General features: G+C 45.3%; 1 protein-coding gene across 1 annotated transcript in view; it reads left to right on the top strand.

Annotated features, from left to right (window-relative positions):
* The window catches only part of KCNK10 (potassium two pore domain channel subfamily K member 10), a 130,757-nt gene extending 113,948 nt beyond the window's left edge, over window positions 1-16,809 (top strand). The window contains exons 5-7 of the mRNA XM_077780884.1: window positions 7,927-8,113; window positions 13,660-13,802; window positions 15,701-16,809. Coding sequence (XP_077637010.1) covers window positions 7,927-8,113; window positions 13,660-13,802; window positions 15,701-16,321 — 951 coding nt within the window. The 3' untranslated portion in view covers window positions 16,322-16,809. The remainder of the gene's footprint in view (window positions 1-7,926; window positions 8,114-13,659; window positions 13,803-15,700) is intronic.
* The last annotated feature ends 9,212 nt before the right edge of the window (window positions 16,810-26,021 follow it).

A 26,021-nucleotide genomic window follows, 5' to 3' on the forward strand; every position in this document is an offset into this window, starting at 1 on the left:
AGCAATTCAGTGCAAACTTGTCTGGAAAGACTTCTTGTACCTCCAGGAAAATTCTAGGCCCTCAAACCATTGTTTCATTTCTGCTTTCTGTACTCCCAAGTCTTTTTCCCAAATGTGCTCATCCTTCTCATAGACTTATTTTTTTCTTGCTTTTCATTGTCTTTTTTCTTCTAGTTCCCACATCGTTGCCCCATATAATTTCTTAATGCCTATTTCATCTCTATAGTTATATGACAATAAATATCCCTGTGTGCTTTCATTAAAAAGTCTTTCTCTAGAGGGGGGTGCCTGGGCAACTCAGTCGGTTGGGCGGCTGACTTTGGCTCAGGTCATGATCTCACAGCTCGTGAGTTTGAGCCCCACGTCGGGCTCTGTGCTGACAGCTCAGGGCCTGTAGCTTGCTTCAGATTCTGTGTCTCCCTGTCTCTCTGCCCCTCCCCTGCTCACACTCTGTCTCTCAAAAATAAGCTTTAAAAATTTTTTAAAAAGTCTTTCTCTAGAAAGACTCAATAACACACACGTGCATTTTAAAGGTATTGACCTAGCTCTGGCTGATTTGGGGGCTTTCTTCAAATCTTCTAGTGGGCAGGATAAATATTAAGCCACAGAAAATGCATGCCTCTTTGTCACTTTCCGTGATCCCAGGGCATATAGACAGGCACTGTGGGTGGCCCACCAGAAGCTCACAAATGTCTGCTCTCTGGGTCACTCACACCTGCGAATGGAGGGAGGGGGCATATAAAGCCTTTCTTCTCTCCCACACTTCCTGAGTACACTTGGATGCTGGTTCCAGGGAACAGCAACCTGGCTCAGAGATGGCCAGGAAGCATGAGGAAGAGCCAAGGGCTCCTTGATGATCCGCTGTGAGCCTTTCACTTTACTCAGTGTGTTATGTGGCTCCATTATGACCGTTGCCCCTCAGCTCCAACCCCCAGCCTGTCTCATCCCTGTGCAGAGTTCCTGTTCTTCCAAGAGCCCCAGCCAGGGCCTGGCTCTCCTTACTGACTTCCCCAATACCTCATCTCCTTCCAGGACAGGCTGCCCAGTAGGATATCCATTGTAATCTCTTTCCTTTCTGCTTTCATTACCTGTGCTCCTCCTTGGTAGGGGCTGTAGTCTAAACAAGGGAACTCCTTTCCATTGAGGAGAACTTGCCCACTGGACACAGTCTGACCTCTTTCTCCCCTTCATTGTATAATGATTATTGAGTGATCACTAACATAAAAACCCATGGTACTGAAGGACTGCAGGGAGGAGAATTGAGATGTTGGGGGTCTTTGAAGGAGCCTAATAAATAGTGTCCCCTCCTTCCCACCCAAGGTATGAACTGACTGAGAAGTAGGACAAAGGAGATGATGCACTAAAGCAGAGTGTTACTGTATTTTCTCAACACTGGAGAATGTGGCTTGAATCTATAGAAAGATGGGGTTCTTAATAACAGTCCCAGGATTAGACAGGAGATCACAAGGTCACTTTTTGAGGGCAGTGTGTTCTCAAAAGGAAGGGAGAAGAGGCAGAGTGCTCAATTCCTGGGTCAGAGTAAGGCTGGAGAGAGGCCATGGGTGGAGGGGGGGAAGGCTGCTCAAGAAAGAAGCATTGGGGTGAGATCTTGTTGCTTTGGCTATTGTGGACTGCTTGACCTTGAACCCTTGTTAGCCAGGGGAGGAGAAGAGTGAGATGGCTTCAGGTGTCTGTAGCATTGTTACTGCAGTATTAGTATCGTATGTTTGTACTTATAATGGTGGGAGAGTATTTTGGGGTAGAGGCATTGTTCACTGTGCTGCTGAAGTCTGGATAAAGTAACTAGAATTTGGATAGGTGAGCAGCTAGTGGGGCATTGATCAATGTTGCCAGGAGTTATTCTGTAGAGGTGGTTTATCAGGAGGGGTGTCCATCCTCCTCTCCTTTCCATGGGCTTGCTTTCCAAACCTCAATGGAAGAGAAGGGCCATTCTTCAGCCAAGGTCACATGTGGGTGTTTCCTATATTGGTGTGATTGCCTGTGTGTTGTTCCAATCCCGAGGATACAGTTTCTGAACGCTTAACTAACAGAGATCCAAAGGTTACCCATTACAGTTGGCACACGTTTGTATTCCACATCACCAGAGCTACAGAATAGTTCTGTCTTCCCTCCCAGGTGATATTGATCAGTGGGATGTCATTAGGTACTTACTTTGCCTTCAACACCTGCGCCAGGCCAGGACACCATGGACAGCGCCACAAAGACTGCTCTCAGCCAAAGACTCAGAGGTTCCCACCCCACCTTGCCCACTAGACTTTGTGTGCAGGAGGAAGGAGCTTTTCTCTCTCTTTAAACTGCTGTGTCCCTTGCAACTGCAACAGCCTGTGCCATATAAAAGGTCCTTAAAAATTATGTGTTGAATAAATTAACTGGTTGTATTTTGAGTGCAAGCTCTTGTGTTCTGAGTATTATCTCCAAATGTTAAAAGCCACTGAATTTTAGAACAGAAAACTTTCAAAGATTTTACTTAAAGTGTTCCTGAAGTAGAACAGCTGAGAATTTTTATTATTTGTGGGTTTTAATTTTCCTCCATCCCAGGTGCATCTACATTGGCATTTCAGTGATAGAAACAATTATATACACCAAAAGCTTTTTTAAAAACTTTGCATGGTGATACCAGCAGAGCACTGAACTGGCCAAAAATCCATTAGATGCTGCAGTGTGGCTCAGTCAGATGCTAGATAAAACTTTGTGTGTGTGTGAATTCAGATATTGAGCTGAATAGAAACAAAATACATTTGTGTATTCAGCTTTTGAGTAGGACATTTTCCATAGGCTCCATGGAGACTTGGCTCCATGATTCTCACTAATGTGTGTTTATAGTGTCTCTACCATGCAGATGATAGGCAAATGGTGTTTACAAGCTCTCCTCGTGGTTTATAGAATTGCTGGTACTACATGGTTATTCATTATGATGTTGAAACTATTTGTTGGAACAAGACCTTTTAAAAAGAAATCTTTGTGGAAAACATAATATCAGAAAATAAAGTCAGTTCTTTGGAAAGGCAGTTCCTATTATCTTTCCATTTTGAGAAATTATTCTCAGTTCAATTGTATTACCATGGTGATGTGTTTGCATTTCCACAAAACCAAACCAGACCGTAAAGTAGAGCTCTTCCTGTCTAGCTCCTGTCCTAGGATCTTTATTGCAGTATCCTTATTATTAAATAAAATCTCCTATGTCCTGGCTAAACATCACAACAAAGAAGCAATTTCCTGAGCCAGACACAACAACCTGGATTGCTAATCTCAGAATTCTAAGAAATCACATAAAAGTGAAAAGGAGAACAGGCATTAGAGAGGTAAAAATCAAATAAAGGACCTGTCCACAAATGAATAGAAATATACTTGTTCTCTAAAATACGATTGCGAGTGTAAGCCAACACAGGAAGGGCATTTTGCTTAATGAGAGTTAGACGTGTGGCTTAGTCCCCTGGGGTCTGAAACAAGTAAACACTTCCAGGATTGTCAGCACACACATCCCCGTCTCAAAGGAGCGCTCTTAGAGCTGGCTCTCCCGCGCTCTCTGTTTGTGAAGTTTGTTTTGCTCTTTGGAATGATTGCGCACGTAATTCTGACAACTAAATGCGAAGTCTACAGGAGGTGGGTTTTGAGTTCTTCGAAAATTCCTTCAGTTCCTTCCAGCCGGAGGCAGGAAATCGTTTTGCATAATGTGATTTGCATAAGAAGGAAAGAACACATCATTTATTCTAATCTACAAAGTGTGAAAACAAGATTTGGACAGATGTGCACACACCCATCATATCATTTCTGCCCAAATATTGTATCAAACCCTCTCGTCCCAGATAACAATTTTGTTCACCCAAGAACACATTAGCTCAGTCAGAGCTGGGCTCTCACAAAGCTTCTTGCTAGCTGCTGCGCTTGCTGGTAAATAAGCAATGTGATTTTGCTTAGCAACCCCTCCGTGGAAACACAGTTCACTTCTGTAAGCGGTGGGGAGGTGGGGAGGCTGGTGGCTCGGAAAGCAAGGTATGTACCTCCCAGGGTCTCTCTGCAGCTGGCTTCTGACATCGCGAACATTATCTTCAATCCTTAGCAGCCTCGCAAGGCTGATGAAGAACCAGGGGGAAATTAATTGAAAGGCAAATAAAAAGGTGTTCAAGATTGTGAGCCGGGACTGTCTGAGAACTCAACCCAGAGCCAACACAGAAGAACCAAGAGAGAATGAAGGCCTTTTTTCTCATTAAAAATGAAGTAATTATAGGAGATAACGTGTCCAGGAAGCCCACAGTGACTTCCTGAAGCTAAACAAAGGAATGATCTGAGGGAACATTCCTCAGTAGTTAAGGGCAGCTTTAAGTCTGGGACTGTTTTCACCTAAGATTTGAAGTTGTACATCCAAGATAATCATTCACAATCACTGAGCACTTAGCAGGTCGTGTGATCGACTTTTACGCACTTACTTGATCTTCCAAACAATCCTATGAGGTGGATCCTTTTATGTCCATTTTATGAAGGAAGAAACTGATGCGAAGAGAGGTTGAGAAACTTGCCTGAGGTCACCCAGCTATGTAGCAGTAGGGATGGGAGGTGTGCCAGACAGTCTGCCCTTAGACTCTGAGCTTCTAAACCCCATTTTATAGGTGGTGGGGTACAGCTGCAGGGCTGATGGGGATACGAAGTCCAAAGATCACTGGATGGTGTGTAAGACCATTTGTGGTTCCGTCTCGAAAGCTATAGCGTTCAATTAAGGCAACTGTTTATGGTTTGTTTCATGTTGATATCTGGAGGGCAGCAAAAGCATGGGTATCCAGAATTACATATATTGCTAAAACCTTACATCCACACCTCGTCCTTTTTTTTTTTAATGTTTCTTTTTATTTTTGAGAAAGAGAGAGAGAGCAAGTGAGCACGGAGGACAGCAGTGAGAGAAGGAGACATAGAATTCAAAGCAGGCTCCAGGCTCTGAGCTGACAGCAAAGAGCCTGTTATGGGGCCCAAAACTCCCGAACTGTGAGATCATGACCTGAGCCAAAGTCGGATGCTTAACTGACTGAGCCACCCAGGTGCCCCTACACCTCTTCCTAAAGTGAAGTATGGACATACACCTTTTCACACACACACACACACACACACACACACACACACCCCACACTTAACTTCTTACATCCCTAAAATACCCCACTGAATGACTTCTCCAAGCATTCACTGAGCACCACTGTAGGATATCTCGAAGAAGCATCCCAGCAACACACGTGCTGGCTCAGGCATTCGGCAGTGGTGAAATGTTTACCTTGCTGATAAACTCTGCAACAGATAATACATTTAAGATGCCATTATTTAGCCTTTGTTACATACCTCCCTCTCTGCCACCGAACGAACCCTGTCCTGTGCCATTGTCCCTTCTGCCCACCTCTGAGAGCCTGAGTATGTCCCCAGCTTCCACATACTTGCATTCCCCCTTTGCCAACCCCGGCCTCATGTAGATTGCAGCTGTGCCTGCATCCTAATTTATGATTTTACAAGTGTCTCTCAGACACATAGTTCACTTTACTTCTGTTATGTGTTTGTGGAGGACAATTTATGGCGGGGGGGGAATGATGTGCCCATTGTCAGCAATTAGATGAATTTAATGATCGATGGCGAAATCTCCTTTTGGCCTTTGGATTTTTATATATGTCTATAAAGAAAACTAGGCCAGTAAAAAATAAGTTCCTGGATTCTTAGAGGGACTCAGCTGCCTTGTGCCCTCACCAAGTCCTGCTGTAATATCCAATCTGGAAATTCATGAAATGGGTAAGACATTCCCGTGGTTCTCAAGTGATTTATCTGGTCATGATACTTTCATGGAAAAATATTTGGAATTCTCATTTGCAGTTTCAACAATATCAAGAAATTATCACTTTCCCTCCCACCCCACCCCCCCGCCGCCCNCCATTTTATATACTGAGTGCCCTTTTGAGAGTTAAAACACATGACTGCTTTTCATAAAGAAGGATTCCATTTCTTTAGGTGTTCTTGTGTGTTTTTAGGGAATATATTGATCCCAGAACGGGGGTGGAAATCGTGCTTAGATTTGTGCCAAAATATGTTCTCTACTCTAATTGCTCTTATTGATTGCACTGTGTCCTCCATTTTGCCGTACTGAACGTTCCTGGTACTGGGGCCCCAGTCAGGTGGGGCTGAATGTTTTCTGAGGTGTGATTAGAGCAGACAGCAGCCATTTCCCCCCTTCAGTGGAAATTTCCAGTGAACAAGCAACACCAACGTTTCTCCTACAGTTGGGGCGGAGGGGATGGAAGGAGGGGAAACCTAGTCATTTTCTTGACTAGCGTTTCCATGGTTGATCCAAGTGTCTCATCTTAGAAGACACTCTTGACTGTCTCTGTCCCGGGAAGATGTGACAGAGGTGTCACTGCTTGTAACTGAAGCTTAGGAATTCTTGGACAGATCGCATGGTAACAATTTTTTTTTCAGTCTTCCTTTCTAGAAGGGAAGCAGGATGACCTGTTCTTCATGTCAAGGGTTAGTCAGGTTGATTTTGTTATGGGGGAGCAGGTTGGAAGGGGGGACTCCAGTGACTTTGAGCTGGGAAATTGTTGAATAACTTGAGGTCTGGTTACATCAGTAGGCACTGGACTGTAAGTTAATCACATCAGAATTCTAATCTTGGCCATGCCTCTAATTAGCAAAATCATTTTATGCTAGTCCCTCAACCCCTCTTGGCTTCTGGTTTTGCATCTGTAAAATGAGGTGTATGAGTGCAAAGGTCTCTCTGAGCTCTGAGGTTCTCTGCCTTCTAATTCACCCAAAGTCAATGAATAGGAAACAGAACACATGGCAAGGATTTCCTATATCCAGTGCCCTATGTGTGGTGTATTTTTGTAAAACATCCATCTAAGTGATGTAGAAAGACCCATTCATTCTGGTGTTACATGGTTTTGGCTGGGTTATGGTGCTAGGGTCCCCGATGACAATTGACATGCCAGTTCTGGGAGCTTTGAGAAGATTTTAAAGATTATTTATCTCGAGGCAACGCCAATGTTGTCTTGAGTTCTTTCAAGGGGAATATCGGTGATGGTTCCAGTCCACCTCTGGACACTCCGTTGGCACCATTCCTTTGCGTGATGTCAGTCTAATACCCAATCTAAATGCTCTCACCTCTTGACTGGCTCCTTGAGAAGCTGACCTGAAATGAAGCTCCTATCATTTTAGACAGTGACCCTGTCATTCTGACTTAAGACTTTTGTCTCTGGTGGATAATACAGTCCAAACACACCACAGCACTCTCTCAAACACATGGGTTTTGAAAGAAAAGTATGTTCTGAATGTACCATGTCAGCAGGGAAGGACAGTGAAGAGGCTGGAGTCTGTCTCCAATGCGTATGGGGGTGGCTGGGTTTTCCTTGTCATCTGAACAGTTTAGTCTGTCTCAGGCCAGCTGTTTTGTTCTCCAACACATTCCCTTTGATACAAGGGAGGCTAGGTGCCAAGTCCATCACTGCCACTGTGGAAAGAGCTGCAAACCTGTGCCCTCATAGAGGAGGGTCAATAATACCACATGAGAAATGGCAGCAAGCGCTTCTTGGGGAATGATTTATTTGCACTGGTGAGGGAGTTAGAATCAGCGTTTGTGCTGTGGTCATGGAACCACATGAAGGACATTGAAGGCATGACCTAGGCAGCTGTTTCTTGACCCGGGGGTCCATGAACAGGCTTCCTGGGCTCCGAGAATCACCAATAGAGCATCTGAAAACTTCTGTCCATGCATTTTTCTAGGAGAAAAATCCACAGCCTTCCTCAGGTTCCCCCAAAGTTGCCCACAATGAAGAAAGGAGAAAAGCCACTGACATAATAGATTTTTTCTGTGCCTCTCTGTCTTCGGAATCCAGGATGATAAAGCTGACTTGCCTGTCTTTCTTTCTCCTTTGCTGTTCCCAGAAAAAGCAAGTGAGCCAGACCAAGATCCGGGTCATCTCAACCATCCTGTTCATCTTGGCCGGCTGCATTGTATTTGTGACGATCCCCGCTGTCATTTTCAAATATATCGAGGGGTGGACAGCCCTGGAGTCCATTTACTTTGTGGTGGTCACTCTCACCACCGTGGGCTTTGGTGATTTTGTGGCAGGTAAGCACCCTGGACATCCCAGTCACCAGGGACCCAGTGGGGGAGAATATTCTGTTGACAGTGCTTTTTAAAACCACCAGAGGTCACCTGGGTGGCTCAGTTGGTTAAGCATATGCCTTCTGCTCAGGTTAGGATCTCACTGTTTGGGAGTCCAAGCCCCGAACTGTCTAGCTCTGGGCTGACAGTGAGGAGCCTGGTGCCCGCTTTGAGTTCTATGTTTCTCTCTCTCTCTCTCCATCTCTCTCTCTCTCTCAAAAATAAATATTAAAAAAATTTTTTTAACCACCAGAAAAGACATTGTGGGAGAAGCAGATGGAAACAGCTCAATATCACTGCCGCTGTGCATGGACTTATTTCAAGCCCGTGGTCCCATGTAATGTAAAAAGCAGCAGATTCTGCTGTGAAAAGAAAGCCAGGCCCTTCCTCCCCAGGATGTTCATTGCCCTTATCATCATATGAATTATGCATGAGTGAAATGAATTTCTCATTGAATGTTGGGCTTCTGATTTGCATTAAAGCTCCTTGAATCAATTGATAAAGGCTGTATTAGCAAGTGGCAAATATGGAACCTTGGAGACATTAGTGTAGAGCTTAGCCGGCAGCGATCTTTGGGTTAGGCTTCCTGATGCTGCCCAGGGGAGGGCTGTGGTCCCTGCAAAAGTTATCCTGGGCACAAGATTCAGTTGATTACCAGGAGCTGAGACCTGTCCCAAGGGAGTAAAATATTATAACGGATTCTGCATGAATGTATATTTTAGAAGCAATAGGCTTCATTGCAAAAGTCAATGCCAGTGAACTATATTTATAGAAGCAAAAGACAACCACCATCAATTTCAGCCGGGGACAGAGAGCTTGAAAATGAAATGAGAGCTGGCTTCTTACATGTATGGCCTTCCCAGAGTGTGGCAGGAAGGCAAAGAGAGAGAAGCAAGCCATCCTAATGGGTAGTCCTAGGATATCTCTGTCCTAAGGAATAGTTCTAGGGGGTTAGACAATGATCGTTTTGTACTCCGAGAAGTGAACGCTTTGATGAAACAGCTCTGTCCTACGCTGTTTGGGTGGTGCGTGTGTGTGCGGGTGTGTGTGTGTCTGTGTGTCTGTGTGTGCATTATTCACCAGTTCCTGGTTAGGCAGCAGCATGGATGTTTGCAGGCTGAGGTCGCGGCTCCCCCCTCCTTTATTTGGTGCATGATCCTGGCAGCGCCTTGATTTCCTCATGGAGTGTGGTGCTCGCCAGAATGACAGTGATCTGGGAATCTGGAAAGCAGGACATTCTGGAGGGGAAACTGAAGTCTCTTCAAAGGCACCTGGGTGCCTCCACATTCATTCTAGGCTAGTAGGGGTCCCCTAGCTGTTACAGCAGGGCAGATGAAGACAAGTCCAGTTTGTAAAAAAAAAAAAAAAATAGCAGTTTTTATATTTTTTCTTCTTTTTTTATTGCCCAAGGACTATGCATTGCAAAGTCAAAAGGATTAAACACTGTTATAAAAGCCTGGGGTCTGGGGCCCCACCAGTCTTTCCTTATGCACAGTCACTGTGCCTCCCCTCGCCTTGGGTCAGGAGTCACCTGATGCCATCTGCACAGAGGCCTGAAGCTCTGGACAGAAACCACAGGGAACCCGTTGGGACGATTTCACAAACTTCTGTAAGTTCCCCTAGCGCATAGCTTGCACTGGGTTGTGCTTCAAGGGGCTCTGTGTTAGCCCTGGGCTGTCTGCTGGACTGTCTGTGACAGGGCACTTGTGACAAGCCTGCTGTCTAAACAGCTGCTCAACTCAGTCTGTTACTCTGCTAATCTGGGGCACAGATAGCAGAGCCTTGGAATATAAAATTTAAATTTTTATTTACTTATTTAGTGATCAGCAAATTTTTAATTTGAATTTAGGTTATCTATTTTTTTGGTTTATTTCTTTTGAGAGAGGTAGAGAGGGAATGAGAGAGGGAGAGAGGGAGTGAGAGAGAGAGAGAGAGAGTCAGAGAGAGAGGGAGAGAGAGGATGCCAAGCAGGCTCTGCACTGTCAGTGAGGAGCCCGATGTGAGGCTCGAACTCATGAACTGTGAGAACATGACCTGAGCAGAAATCAGTAGTCAGACGTTTTACCTTCGGAGCCACTCAGGCTCCCCCCAAATTATCTGTTTACATATAATTATGCAATGTAAGAAAATGCAGGGAAGCTTACCATTAAAAAAAGAAGATGGCATTTGACAATAACATAATTGAATATCTTACATTTTACTGTTATACGTTATGATCTTATAAAACCAAAATTATTATAATCTATTCACATTAGAGCCAATGTATAAACACCTACTATCTACTTTTGTTAATATTATTGAATCAAGGCTTTCATGGTAATTAAAAGGCGAATATGAATCTGTAAAATAATATGAATCCCATTTTACAAAACAGCACTGATTAACAAAAAAAATAAAAAATAAAATGAAATACATGAGCTCCAGATTTAATGCCCATGAATGTTCTCAGTTGGCCTATGTGATGGAACTTTAGAGCCTTGCTGCTTCATTAAAAACGTCAGAAAGAGGTAGCATTAATTTATTTAGATCCTAGATGAATACGGTTGGCCAATCTAAATGATTTAGCATATGTTGGTTCTAAGTAAAAACGTTCAAGATAACCCAGGAAAGAAAACGTGTGATGTGTTTAACATTATGATGTGTAGATGCACAGGAGGCGAGAGTCCCTGCTCTTCCTCGTGGATGGGAGAGGAGAAAGGACATCCATGTTCTTTACCTTTTAGCCCACAGTGACCTCCCGTATCAGGGAACGCTGCCCAACTCCTGTGTTTTTCCTCCCTGGGAGGATGAGGGTGGGGGTGGGGAAGGGGCAAGGACAGAATGAGAGGGGACTCTGGTGCTTCAAGGGGTCTTGACAGTGATTTCATTATTTCTTCTTACTACCCACCATGGATTGAGAGCACTTAGCACATACTGGCACTTGACTTGACTTACCTAGTAAGGGCATGACCCCCACAGGCCTGGCACTTGTTTAATTCCCTTGTTTACTGCTGATTACACAGCCTTCTTTCTTTTGTTCTGAGGTCTCCATGGACAGGTGTCTCTTATAAGTCACAGTGCTGACTGCAGTCAGACCAGACCCCCCTACGTAGATTGTGGTCTGAAGATGCATGCCTTTAAGGCGTGAAGTTTGTCACAACCTTTTGGGGAATACTCTAGGAGCGATAGGGAAGGATGCCCGACCATTTAAAAAAGGTACATTAACAAGAGTTGATAGTTGCTCAGCTTTAACATGGCATCATCACTTCTAGAAATATAATCGGAACACTGATCACCGCGCAGGGTTAAGTGCTGGTTTATTTTAGTAGCCGACTTACTTCGGGACAGCCTAGCAACATCAGAGCGTTTGGAAACTCTGAATGGGAGCACGCACAGAGCTCTGAATTCCAGACAAGCAGTTGATAAAGGAATCCGCCAAAGGGTGCCTTTTGTGTTGTTCACTAGCGCACCCTAGTGACGGTCTTTGTCGGGTGGTGGTGACTCGCTGAGGTGACTCCTCACTCTCAGCCCTGAGGAGAAAGCTGCACAGTCCTATGGCCTAGTGCAAAAATGAACCTCAAAAACCACTTACACTGTTGCAAGAACTCCAATAGTGCCTTAGAGAGAAATAGGGGGGGGAGAGTTGCCTAAAAGGAAAAAAAAAAAAACCAAAGGCAGCTGAACCAGACTGAAGGGGGCTTCCCACAGAGCCCGCCAGCCATGTTTGGCATTCTCATTTTAAGAAACGGCAACGGCGGTCGAGATCTCAAGACCTTGTGGGCTACACTGCATACGGGGTTCGGTCCCACTGACGGGACCCACAGGCCACAGGGCCTGCCCAGCTGCCTCTGGGAGGTATTACTGAGACCACAAGAGCCCAGTGTGGATTCCGTGGTGTGAGGTGAGGTTACAACCACCACTCTGGGTAAGACTAGTAATCACTCACCATGTAATACCATAATTACCCATACATTGCTCATGTCAGTTGCCTCAGAAATGGCCGCCCACCTGCTTCACTGGCTGACTGTGGGTCACAGAGTGAGAGGCAGGCTGACATCAGCTACGTCATGGAACTTCTTCACTTCCTTAGGAGAGGGGGCTGGGCTTGGAGCCTATTTTACACGGCTACCTTTGGCAGTGCTCAGAGGAAGGTGAGAAGAAATAGGCTAATTATTTGCAACAAATGACTGGTCCTTTCAACAGAACAGCTGGTCAATGCAATCAGGCAGCTGGCCGATTTGGTTTGATAGATTTCTACTGTAATCCCTACGTATAAAATAAAGGGATTGGAATTGCTGGCCTTTAGTTTGAGCAAGGTGATTCTAATTACTCAGTCTAATTGACCTTTTGGATTAGCATCATGTAAACACCATCCCTCAGTTAGTGTGAAATCACTACTGCTAGGATCAAAGTCTCAAGGATGCCATTGAGTCTAATTTCACTTCCACACATCCACTCTGCTCTTAGTAAATGCACGTAATGCAAGTGTTAAGGAGGAAATGTTTCTGAGCCACGTGGGATTATTGATCCTTTATTTTTATTACATTAAAAATTTTTTAATGTTTATTTTTGAGAGAGAAAGGGACAGAGCATGAGCAGGGGAGGGGCGGAGAGGGAGGGAGACACAGAATCTGAAGCAGGCTCCAGGCTCTGAGCTGTCAACACAGAGCCTGATGTGGGGCTTGACCCCATCAACTGTAAGATCATGACCTGAGCCAAAGTTGGATGCTTAACCGACTGAGCCACCCAGGCGCCCCTATTTTTATTCCTTTTAAAGAAGTTTAAGAAATAAATTGACAGCTGGGCCTGATCTGTTGTCCCTCTCACTCTTGTCTTTCATTGTCGGGGCTGAGTTGAAAAAAAGTGGACCAAGTTGGCCACTGACATGTTTTTTTAAGTTTATTTATTTATTTTGAGAGACAAAGGGAGGGAGGGAGGGGGGGAGAGAGAGAGAGAGAGAGAGAGAGAACAAGCAGAGGAGGGATAGAGAGAAAGTGGGGGAGAGAGAGAATCCCAAGCAGGTTCCATGCTGTCAGTGCGGAGCCCAATGCAGACTTGCTCTCATGCACTGTGAGATCATGATCTGAGCTGAAACCAAGAGTCTGATGCTTAATCAGTGGAGCCATCCAGGTGCCCCTGATATGGTTTTGTTATGGGTATTATTGTTAGTGGTCAAGAATCAAAGGAAGTCAGGGTGCCTGGGTGACTCAGTCAGTTGAGTGTCTGATTCTTGATTTTGGCTCTGGGGTGTGGGATTGAGCCCTCTCAATCTCTCTCTCTGCCCCTCTCCCCTACTCATGCATGTGCTCATTCTAAAATATATGTATATGAAAGGAAAGTAAGCCGTAAGTTAGGCTCCTTTAGGGCAGGGACACATCTTTTCCTTGCCTGCCACCTCTTGTGTATAGCAGGCCTAACAGCTGAGTGTCAGATGGTGATGAGATGACATGCTGCCATGTGGACCAGAATATGTTTGTTCTGCAAAGACCATATGCTAGACTCTGGTTGAATTAACGTTTGGTTGTTTTCAGGGGGGAACGCTGGCATCAATTACCGGGAGTGGTATAAGCCCCTCGTGTGGTTTTGGATCCTTGTTGGCCTTGCCTACTTTGCAGCTGTCCTCAGTATGATCGGAGATTGGCTACGGGTTCTATCTAAAAAGACAAAAGAAGAGGTAGGACCCCTTCCAAATCCTGTGAACATTCCTGAGATCAGATTAGCTCGTGTCAAGAATTACCTGTCTCTCTTCTATGGGCATGAGGGCTTCTTAATAAATGGAGGGCCCCTATGGCTTCCTCTTTTTGAAGCATTCCCTGAAAGCCAAGGTCAACAGAATAGTAGTTATTTCTGGATCTCTTTTCGGCAGGTGAGAACATCTGGTGACTCATTGGCCCACAGGTCCTGGAAAGACTAGTAAACAATGGCTTATTTTTAAAAAATGAAAAGGGGAAAAAAAACCAACCCAGCTATTGTCAGCAGGGATAGGCATAGCAGAGGCTGGTGTGCAGATGTGGGAGAGAGGCTTAGAAAGTTTTTAAAAAGCTTGAGAAAGATGGCCTGTCTTTCAGGTCTTGGGGTCTGTATGGAAATGCGATAGAATACTACGAATCCTTCTTGATTCTCTGAGGCTGAAGTCCTTCAATAGTGGCCAGCCATGAGGAAGCAAACACAAGGGTCCGTTTCACCATTATCCCTTCCCGGTTATCAGATCTATAGAGACAGACATACCCCTATGTCCAAGGGCACGCAGCCTTTACTGCCTCATGTAAATGTCCATGAAAACAAAGGCAAGAAAAGGAAGACATAAGAGGGGAGGGGAGATTTTGTGGTTAAAAAAAATGTCCAGGTAGTTCTTCTCGGAAGAGAAGAAAAGATAAAGGCAAGACAAGAAAAGAGCCAAAACATGGAAGGTAGAACAACAACAACAACAAAGAAATAAAAAGAGGGACAGCTTCTTTAAGGGTGTCTGCTCACTTCCCAGAAGATAGACATTCTATACAGAGGGCCCCAGGAGAAAGTTGCTGAATGGGAATATTTCCTTTCCCATATAATTCCCGGGCCCAAGTGTTACTTTTCCTGCCTTAGGTAAACACTGTTAGTGCAGTCTTCAGTCCGATTCCCCAGAGAGCTAACTGACCTGCGGACAATCAGCTATAGTGAAAGAGAAAGTAACCACATCAATACTGACTTTCCTCAATGGCAAAAATACAAACTTCTGAGTTAGTTGCTCATCTATATAGGAAGACATGGGGCCATTAGTCTTGGAGCTGCCGAATGAAAGCCGAGAGATTTGGTTTCGATCCTCATGCAAAAACTTCGCTCCGGAGGAAGAAGGTTCTGTGGGCTTTCGCAGAACATAACCAGGGAAGTTGGGTCACGAGGGGCTCTGGAGGGTCTTCTTAAACCAGAGTAAGCCCGACAGCACACAACCCAGTGTGGCCCAGATACAGGGTGAGCAAGAGACCCCGGTTAGCCCAGGACTGCAGGGGTACCAGGACACAGGACAGTCCTGGCCTAACTGGGACACGTTGGTCACTGTATCCAGACAGAAGCCCTGGGGAACAGAGAAAGGCCAAGGACCCTCTGAACATCGGCTTTGTGCCCGGGGGCAGGTCTCTCTCTGTGTCACATTAATGCCAAGAGCTCTGTGAGCTAGACATGATTACCCCACATATGTTGGGGGATGAGGCCGTACAACTAAAAAGGAGGTGGATGTGTAATGGGAACCCAAACCTGTCCACCTCCAAATAGTGATCTCTGCCGCAGAAAGATCAGCCTCCCGTTCAGTCACTACTCCACATCTTGGGCTCCTGGCGGGTTCTCCAGCAGGTGCACCGCCCCCCCCAACCCCCTACCCCCGAGTCACATGAGCCAGGAGCCTATTTGAGATGGGTATTTAGGGCTTAAGTAGCATCTCACCCCCTCCCCTGGGTGTGTGCTTCCCCCATCTCCTGGTCTCCCTTGAGCCAGCCTGCCCATCGGGACTTCCCAGGGCTGTGGGCGCTGGTGGGGTGGGGGCCCAAGGCAGAGAGAGGACATTCTCATCTTGTCGCCCTCCTGTCGCCTGGCCAGGTCGGTGAAATCAAAGCCCACGCAGCCGAGTGGAAGGCCAACGTGACGGCCGAGTTCCGGGAGACGCGGCGACGGCTCAGCGTGGAGATCCATGACAAGTTGCAGCGGGCGGCCACCATCCGCAGCATGGAGCGCCGGCGCCTGGGCCTGGACCAGAGGGCCCACTCGCTGGACATGCTGTCCCCCGAGAAGCGCTCTGTCTTCGCCGCCCTGGACACGGGCCGCTTCAAGGCCTCATCCCAAGAGAGCATCAACAACCGGCCCAACAACCTGCGCCTGAAGGGGTCGGAGCAGCTCAACAAACATGGGCAGGGCGCCTCCGAGGACAACATCATCAACAAGTTCGGGTCCACCTCCAAGCTCACCAAGAGGAAAAACAAGGACCTCAAAAAGACCTTGCCCGAGGACGTTCACAAAATCTACAAGACCTTCCGGAATTACTCCCTGGATGAAGAGAAGAAGGAGGAGGAGACGGAGAAGATGTGTAACTCGGACCACTCCAGCACGGCCATGCTGACGGAGTGCATCCAGCAGCAGGCAGGCATGGAGAACGGGATGGTCCCCACGGACACCAAAGACCAGGAACTCGAGAACAACGCATTACTTGAAGACAGAAACTAAATGCTACGGACCTTGGGCTTGACCAAGCGTTGTGTTTTTTATATTCACCCTGAGACACGTGCCTTAAACAGACTTCTCGTTAGTCCGAAATTACATAGCATCGAAGAATATATTTCACTGTGCCATAAATGACTGAGACAGATCGCTCTGCCAAAAGGAATGAAAGAACAAGGACTTCACTTCTGACAGTGACCGCAGAACACTGGGGGAGTGTTCACACACGCAGGAGATCATGGCCGCAAATGTTAAGGGCATGTCTGGGAGGGTACTTGCACCCTTGTGCAGTGCCACCTGGCCCCAGCATGTAGAAAAGGGCAGCTATTCCTTAGACCAGCCTTCTGAAAGGTACAGGTGTGTCTCCTAAGTGGAGTCTCATTTTCTGAACCTACTGTTAGAGATACGTGCACACGCAGGAGGGGACCAGAATGGGGTGTGTGTGAATGAGTAGCTGCAGGGAGGGTCTGGGTTGACATTTTGGTGTGTTGCTCCAAGCTGCTCCAAGCTTGAGTTTTGCTACAAACCCTTCAGGACACACCTACTCTTTCTAAGCTCCAAATGAATGTCCGTGGGACCCGAGAGCACGTGGAATTTGTTGGAAACAGATCAGAGCACACGTATTAAAAGGTGCAATTGCTTTCCTCATTATGAAAGGAAAAAAAAATCACAAATGCTTCGCACTGTGGAATACCACCTTAACCAATGACAGAAGCCTATGGGATTGTGTCTCTTCAACGAACGACGACAAAAGTGAACTTGTGAAGACTCGGCCTCATTTGCTGCATGGTTACGGGCAAAAAATCATGCATTTTCCTCAGTGGGTGCAGTGGTAAAAATAAACTGGTTTTGAAATGTTCATGTTCACTTTTCTAGTGGAACTTCAGTTCTAAGTTGTTTTTGTTAAGAGGGGGAAAACATACCAAAACAATTGCCTTGCATGATGCCAGTGGCTTGCTGTTCTGTCTAGCTGATCCTAAATTTTTTTTATAAAAATAGACATCCTGCATGTCTGAGACATACCAAGGAGGACCATGGCATCATTCCATCTCAGGGCTTTTTGTCCCTTTGGGTGTCTTAAGGTAGACATAGAGATGAGGTCCAGTCTTGCTATCTCCAAACAAAAGAAAGATTCCCCCAACCGACTCTTGTACACGAAGATTGAATTGTTTTAAAATTGCTTGCAGCTTAAGTGCCATTAATGCCATTTAAGAATAATGCTTAAAAGAAATATTTACAATATTCCACTTTTATGTTTGGGCGTTCCTTATTTTGAAAGCATCACTTCTTTTCCTTGCCTGGTTCTTTATCCACCCCTGCTACTCACTGAAGTTGGAACCCCAGTGTGATCGACCGTTTCAAGGCAAACAATGGCAGCACATGATAATTATGATGGTTCTGTGAGGGTAAAATGGTCTGTGAAGGAAAGTGGGGGAGTGGCTAGTCAGAGGCTTTGAGAAGATTCTAAATGGATTTTTTTTTAATCAGAAAGGGCAAAATATGTGCTAGGCTCACCATCTTGTGTGTGCCTCAGCCTTATTTGCATAACTGGCTGGCCATTCACACTTAGCTCTGTGGACCACGCTCTGAAGCCTTTGGACTTGCGGCCCCAGGAGGTTGCTGGTTATGGTCCTCCCGGGCTCAGCGCCACCTGCTGGGGACTTCACACAACTAACACACAGAGTGGATTCATCAAGAGATCCCAGGACTAGCAGAGGCTTCCCGAAACCATCTAGTGCTTTCTGACATCTGGGGAAAATTATACCCACCATGTCCTTGACCACTGGTACCAGGGCAGACCTCTTCCTGTCCATCTCCTCAAAATGCCTGGACCACGTGTAGCTCCCCTTTCCCCTGCCCCAACCTTTTGGGCTCTGGCTAAAGTTCTGGCATTGGCTTTGGGAAGGAGCCAAAGAAGAATCAACACTCACGAGGCCCTTCCCGTCCAACGGTAGATTTGATTTAACGCCTCCACTTGGCTGGAGCTGTGGCTCACTGGTGACATCCTATGTCCACATATTAAGAGACACAGGAAACGACGCTTGTGCAGCTGTGGGCATTGGCTTTTACCGGGAGAGTCCTTCTAGCCTGCAAAATGTGTTTTCATTGGTGGATAACTGGGACTTTCTTATTTCACCAAGTTAAAACCTTCCTGATTAAACTATCTATCAATCCACCCTGTATTACTTGTGACCTTCTTTATAGTAGTGTGTTAAAAATTCTGGACCCTACAAATCTGGCAAAGAGGCTTCCCTGTGGTTTCTGTGGGCCAGGCACTAGATTTAGGCACTTTATGGGTGTTAAATGCTCATTGAAACCTCACAGGAACACTGTACCAGAAGTGGTTGTGAACCCGTTATACAGATGAGGACACGGAAGCTCAGGGAAGCAAAGTAATTTACCTAAGGGCACACAGCACGAAGGCGGTGGAGCTGGTATTCAAAGGCTGTCTGACCAAAGTCTGCTTTTGACTTTGCTGTAGCGTCCATGTCATGCACTCTTGTACGTGTGTGTATTGTGTCTGTTTGTGTATGTGTGTGTTTGTGTGCCTGTGTGTTTCTAGTTTCATGGACATAGCATACAGAGGTGGGGAGAAGATCTCTATTACCAAGAGGGTATGAGGTCTTTGCAGAAACATGACCTGGCGTGTAACCCTTGCAGCTATGTATACATTATTTTGGTTTGGGTTTGGGGAAGGCCGTATGTGGCACCCTCTCTCTGTATTGTTAAAAATGCCCTTTGAAAGCACTCTTTTGCACTTTACTTGCTTACTTTGCAGGAACTCCGTATACAGCAGGAATAAAACAATTCAAAGCACTAACTGCACATTCTACCAAATGGAACGGGTGTTGACGTGTGCTTCCCCAAATGGGCCAAATTGCAGTCATACAGAGGGGTCAAAAATAGCCCTTGGCCGAGAGTGGGCAAATCTCCAATATAACGTGTTCCCTGAGTACAGAGGGGGATAGAGAAATATAATCAAACAAGAGCCCTCCCTCTGTGGAGACTGATCCGTTAAATATGTGGGCAGAGTTGGACAAACTACAACATACTCTCCAGAGGAGCTGCTGAGAGTCAATAAGAGCTTGGACCCCTCTCAGTGTGTACAAGCTAAGATTTGGGGGTAGGCTAGTTGTTGGGAAGCTGTTTTAATGTTACCATTGCAAGACGGCGCCAGAGAGCACGTGACAAAGCTGCTGATAATTCTAAACACACATCAGCACAGCCCTGCCCTTCCGACGCCTGCCCCCCAACCTACCATAAACCCGAAAAAAATGCCTCGGTTTTGCACTTGGGAAGAGCACATGCTTAGTATCTTCAGTGGGCGGTGACTTTTGCTTTGCCTGGTTCCCGGTTATGGATTTTTTCTTCCCTAACAGATCTGGAGGTTTACTGGCGACAACTGAGGGACCTCCAAACCCACTCCTCACCCAATAGCGAACTCTAGAAACTTCTCACTTTTGGGGTGGGGCCCTACTGTGTGTGTAGGGAGGGGTGTCCCTGGCCTACATGTGGGGTGACTGGGACTATTGGTCTCTGCTCCCCTGTCCCAGTCTGTGATCGTGGGCAACTCAGTCCCCGCACGTCCAACTGGGTTACCTCATCAGCACGCGGAGGGCACTGAACATACATAATCGTCGAGGTCGCTTTTAGTTCTGCAGTATTCTGACCAAGCATCCCCTCGTCCACGAATTTGTTACATTTACTAAGAACCATATTAGCTGGGTTTGTAAATACCGACTAACGGGCCCTTCATTTTAGGCTAAGGGAAGAGCTTAGTCTCCTGCCCTTTGGGATTTGTTTTCTGGGTAATTGATGGAGACCAGATGGATGTGGGAGCCTGGTGTCCAAATTAGAATCATGCCCTGTGTAGGCTTACTGTCCTCCCTTACCGCATGCTGTCACTCAGAGGGCTCAGGCACTGCAGACATTTTTTGCATGGCGTTAAGACTATTTAAAGAATTTTAAGCTGTTGCTCTTTGCAGTCAATTGTAGTAAAAGTTCCCTTTGAGTTGATTATTTCATGAATTTGTATACTATACACGGATCTCTCTCACTCTCTCTCTCTCTCTCTCTCTCACACACACACACACACACACACACACACACTGGAAATGGCTACTTTGGGTTCTGTGGGGGACCATTCCATGTTGAAAGTCCTAGTTGTACTAGACATTAGCAAACCACCTCCTTCCTCCCTCTGAGAGGATATCGTTTCCTGGCTGAGTCAATGCTGCTCATCTATTTGTGTGTTTGGTTTAGGGGATTAGTGAGAATGTGGCCAGAATTTGGGTGGGGCAGATTTATACTCATTGGATTGGGGAAGAATGTAGACCATCCAATGTATACTGTGGTTTCTGAACTGTAGGAAAGGCATAAGAAAATAAACAAACGTGGAGAGACTCTCTAAAAAAATGAGGAAGAAACTAGTAGTGCATTTCTTGTCTCTGCTTTCTGTAGCCCGCTAATGTTTCAAGTGGAGGTTATTATTTCTCTCTGGTGATGCACCTGTGTGCAAAGATGGTGGCTGTGTCAGCAGAGGGGACTTCCGTCGGTATAGTGTAAGAGCTAGTTAGCAATGGCCTTAAAAATAAAAATGGGGACTCTCTGAAACAAAGGTGACTTTAGTTTGGCATCATAGATGCTGTTTTCTGCATATGGAAACTTTGGGATAGCATGTTGATGAGATGGCTATAAATATAGCCCTGCACTCTGTCTTTGCACAATAAACCTTACCTGCGTTTTACTTCACCAACTTGCCCGCAATCCCTGTAAACCTCAGTCCTCCTGTGGCAGTCCCTAGGTCACATGACATCAGCGCAGTGGCAGTGAGGAGAAGTAAGAAGTGTCTCTGATTTTACTGAAAGTGATGACCATTTTCACAGGTGCCTAAGAGATGTGAAATCTACCTTCTCTTCTTGGTTCTTAAGTGAAAAATCTCTCATAGTTCCCTGTGCATTAAAAAAATAATCCTTGAGAGGACTCCGCTCTCTCCCTCAACACAGCAGACCTGTGCTGCGGAGGGCGACTGGAAAACCTCTCCTTTGCCATCGGGGTGCCGAGCTTGAAGGGGAAAGATGCAGTGGTGCCCAGAAGCGATATGCAAACCAACCCACATGCCAGCCTCCAGCCTCTCCCGTCCCAGACTCACAGGCAGGGGACCCAGTGATGATGAAAAACCCTTGTGTGGAGGTGTTTTACCTATTTTTCTCTCTGTAGGATTTCATGGTGCTTTAAAAAAAAAAAGGCATTTTACAGAAAACAATGCGGGATGGGGGTGGGGGAGGAGGGAATTTCGTAATGTTCTTAGGAAAAGTACAAAAGCAAATTTGCTTGTAACATTTCAATAAGCTGTGCTGCTACTGTCTTTATTTGATGATGATGTAATTTTTTTCCAATGATGCAGAAAATTGCAACAAAGACCTTCTGGAAGATCCAATCCAATGTCTCTCCTGTTTTCTTTTCTTTTGTGGGGTCACGCACGGTTCACAGTGGCTGGGTTGGGAGCTACACTCAGGTCTTCTGGGGAGCGGCTTCTTGCCTGGCTGAGTACCCATTTGCATGCATGCATCAGGCCTGTGGAATCTGCTGTCTCACAGGTGGAGGGGCCCACAGTTTGTTTGGCACAGATGATAAGCTCCTCAGGGCAGTAATTAGGTCTTTCATTTCTGTTTCCAGTGTTCAGCACTGTGCCTGATACAACAGAGACGCTCAAATTATTGGTGAAATGACTTTAATACCTTTGTTGATAGCACATTTGCATCCTTCATGGCAGATTTAATGTTTTCCTAACTTGGAAGTCATTTGGAGCCAAGACTTGTGAAATAAGCAATGTATACCACTTCTAAAGTCACCTCTTGATCAAAAGCCAGTTTCCCTACAAAGGAATGAGTTTGATCTGTATTTTACAAAGAACTCTAAAATTTACAGTGATAGTTGTTGAAAGAACTAGACTCTAAAGGCAACTACTCTGAAGGATAGCTCTCCTTTAGATGTACGCTGATGGAATATTTGTTTTAAAAACAGTCTTATTACTAAAGGTACAGTTTGAATGTCTATGAATTTAGGAAATAAGGGATTACGCTTTGTGGGGATGTCAAACATATGGCAAATGTATCACCACTCCTGACTCCTGTACAGGAGGCAGCTCTCTTTATCACAGAGTTACTTCCCTATTAACCCAGATACATTCTTACTTTACACTATACATTTCCACTTTATACATTCCCATTTTAAGACGATAGCCAAGGTTAGTAGTTTTCAAAATATGATCTAGCGAACCTCGTAGGTCCTCAAGATTCTTTCATGGGATCATGAGGTAGGAACTGTTTCCAGAACGATATTAGGACATTACTCTCCATTTTAATTCATTCCTTCATGAGGGCACGGCATTTAGAACTGAATAGCATTAGTCACTCAGAGGACAGAGGCAAGGTCATACGATGCCTTTTATTGACTATTAAAGAGTTTTCCAAAATTCTTGTAAATGGACGTATGTTTCTTAGAGAACCCCAACGTACCTAGATATAATTGGAAAGGTCTTCCTGCTGTGCCTCACAGGAATGGATCTTAGAAATATCCATAAAGCAATATTTCTCATGTTTCTCTGGTTCTGCCCAGTTGCTTTGTGGGGATCCAGCCCCTTAAATTCCTCTTCAGTTAGCCCTAAGAACCCCAGAGGCATCTCATGGTTGCTCAATTTCTTGGCCACCATGCTGTAGGAATCATTTTTCTAGAAGCCTCTCTGCCCCTCTGGGACTGGCATTGATGGCCTTCCAATGATCCTGTGGTGCAACGGTCACTTCATTGTTGCAATTGTCCATCATCTCTGTATCCAGAGCCCATGGAAGGACATCTCTTTTGCTCATTGTTTTCATAGGCCTGGCATAGTGCACAGAATATGGTTGGATTCATTCAAAAAAAGACATTTTTTTTGATCGAATAGCAAATCCAAAGCCATGGGTGTTGAGTAAAGGGCCTCTGTGGAGAGTACAGAGGAAGAGAGCCCAAATCTGGAGTGAACTTAAGAGGCGGCTGGATGGATTCAGTGTGTGAAGGGGAGCCAAGTGCACAGGGTAGCCATCCAGACAAATGGGAAGTATCTTTGAAGATTTCTAGATACAGAACACTGACTCCAATGACAAGTTTTACCTGGTCATGTCTATGACCTTACATCAATCACGGGAACCAGAGTGGTGTAAACAACCTTAACACAAAACTGCTGAAGTTTTAAAAGGCTAAGGTATACCTGGCTGTATGAACTTGAGGTGGTGCACAGGTCAGCATCCATCCTGCCTTTGTGGGAAATATTTCAAATTTGTAATGACTTGTTCTTAGAAATAAGTTTAAAAATATGTTAGAAGAATCAAAAACTAAATATATATATATATATATATACACACACACACACAAAATGTCACACAATCTATTTGAGTCGTGTTTATGAAATGAATTTTAAAGGTCATTAATTATTACTTGGAATCATTTAAGGTAAACAAGGACTTTTTCCTCACTTGGAACATGACAACATTAGAATATTTTCCAAGATAGTAAGCTGTGCTATCTATAAACTGCCTACAACAATGGATCTTTTGAGTGATTTGCAAATACCTGAGGCAAAGAACAACTGTAAGACGTTGTAAGATATAAACTTGTTTTGAAATAAAGAGCCTTGGAGAGCTCCACCATTCTGGAATCAACAGTGTTAGTTGCAAATGTAAAAAATAGAAATACACGTAACGCGTGTATTAATGTATTATGTAACACGTAACATAATTTTTGGGTGTACATTTTAATATTTTGTGTAGAACATTAACCTAAGCCTTAAAAGAACATTGGTCTGATTCCATAGAAAGAAGGGAAGTATAGGCTGTTCTATTATTTCCAAAAATGAATATAAACCTGAAACAATTTCTCCACTGAATATTGTGGAGGGGGATTAAAAAGGAAGAAATAAGTAATGGTGATGGTATGTGGTTAAGACTGCACCATCCATCCATCCATCCATCCAACCATTTAACCAACATTTATGAAGCCCTACTCTGGATGAGGTCCTGGGACAGTGGCAAGGGATGGCAAAGTCCTTGCCCACAAGAATCTCACATTGTACAGTGAGGCAGCCCTGGGCAATGTGCTTTGGGGTGCTAAAATCCAGCCATCTGGTTGGAGGAAGAATAATAAAAGGGCGGTATGTGATTGTGTTCAAAAGCACAAGGGCTTCTCATAAGGGAGCTAAGAATTCAGAAAGCGTGAGGATCAGTGTGCACCCTGGCAATCAAAGCAGCCTTTCTGTAAGAGGCAGCATCTTAAACGTGTAGTAAGACCAACCGGTTAGGGAGCAGGAGTGTGTGAGTGGCTCCAAAGTATACTTCTGGGTAATAATATTTAAGATTGACCCGTCTGGCTGAGGATACCACAGATAAATCTTCGCTTGGGATTACTTTGTTGTAAGACATTTTCTGTTAAAGGGGGGTGGGGGGAGGGTGCTTTAAAATGACTCAAAGCAATCACAACTTGAAGCCAAACTTAAAAGATGAACCGAAGATAAGCTCTATCAGTCACTGACTACAACAGGAATTGTAACTCCTTCTGATAGCCACATGTGACTCAATCCCATGCAGTATATGAGCTGCTCTTCCTTCTCTGTGTTTTCCCTCCCTATTGTCTCTTATCAAGTAGATCCTAGGTTCTGGGTTCATTTCCTCAAGGGAGGAATATAATGGCCAGAATATTCCTGCCCCCTTGGTTCAAAAGCTAGGCCCACAGGAGGATTTCAGGCAACAGGAAGCAGAGGGAGATGGAGCACACGGATGGGAAAGCATCTTCCCTGAGTAAGAGGAGATTACCTTAGGTTGGGGACAGACTTTGGGGTCACCCCAGAGGGGGCCTGTATGCAGCCCCTTGGAGAGAAAGGACAGACAGCATGATGAACCTCAGCAGAAGAGCCCTCAGGCAGAACCCCCAGAAGGGCCAGGGGCCCCAGGATCCCAGCCCAAACCAGCAGCCACAGTAGGACTTCCCACATTCCCAGTAGGGTGGGTCTTGAAGCGGAAATAGGTTGATTTACAGAAAATAAAGAGCTTCATTGTTTCTTGCATACCTGAACTTTTTTTCTGTCCTAAATGATTCTTCTTGGTTTGAACCTACATCATCTTATTTCTTAGGTAGGAACGGACCCTTTTTCTCCCTGATTTGTGGACGATCTCTGTTCTAGAAACACTTTGTGTCTGTGAATGGTCCTGGACTGAACAATCTCTTTTTGAGGAAGGGGTGGGGAGGTAGTTTCTTGTAACTAGAGACCAGGAATGCCTTCAGCTGAGCTCCTACTTTGTATTTTCTTCCAGCCTCAGCAGTAGGNCAAAGAGGAAGGGGGTTGGGGGCAGAAGTGTGGGACTCTTGTAGGGAGAGAGATCTAATGAGCTGCAGAACTGGACTCCAGACCCACCCAGGGCTGCCTACCCTCTGGGCGCCCAGAAACACATTCTATGCCCGCTCTTGGGCTCTCTCCCTTCACTAGCTCAGCACTGTAGGATCTGGGGTCCAGGATCAATTTCTGGCCAATGTGAGGAAGGACTTATCCCAGAAAATAGGCATATGTGTGTGTCTCTCTCTTGCCCTACCCAGTCCTCTTAGGAGCTCCTAGAAGAAAGAAGAGTTGACTCCTAGAAGCTGAATTCATATTAGGAATGGGGCTGGATGGTTAAAT

Source organism: Crocuta crocuta, unplaced genomic scaffold (genome assembly GCF_008692635.1).
Source record: "Crocuta crocuta isolate KB4526 unplaced genomic scaffold, BGI_CrCroc_1.0 scaffold299, whole genome shotgun sequence".
Lineage (NCBI taxonomy): Eukaryota > Metazoa > Chordata > Mammalia > Carnivora > Hyaenidae > Crocuta > Crocuta crocuta.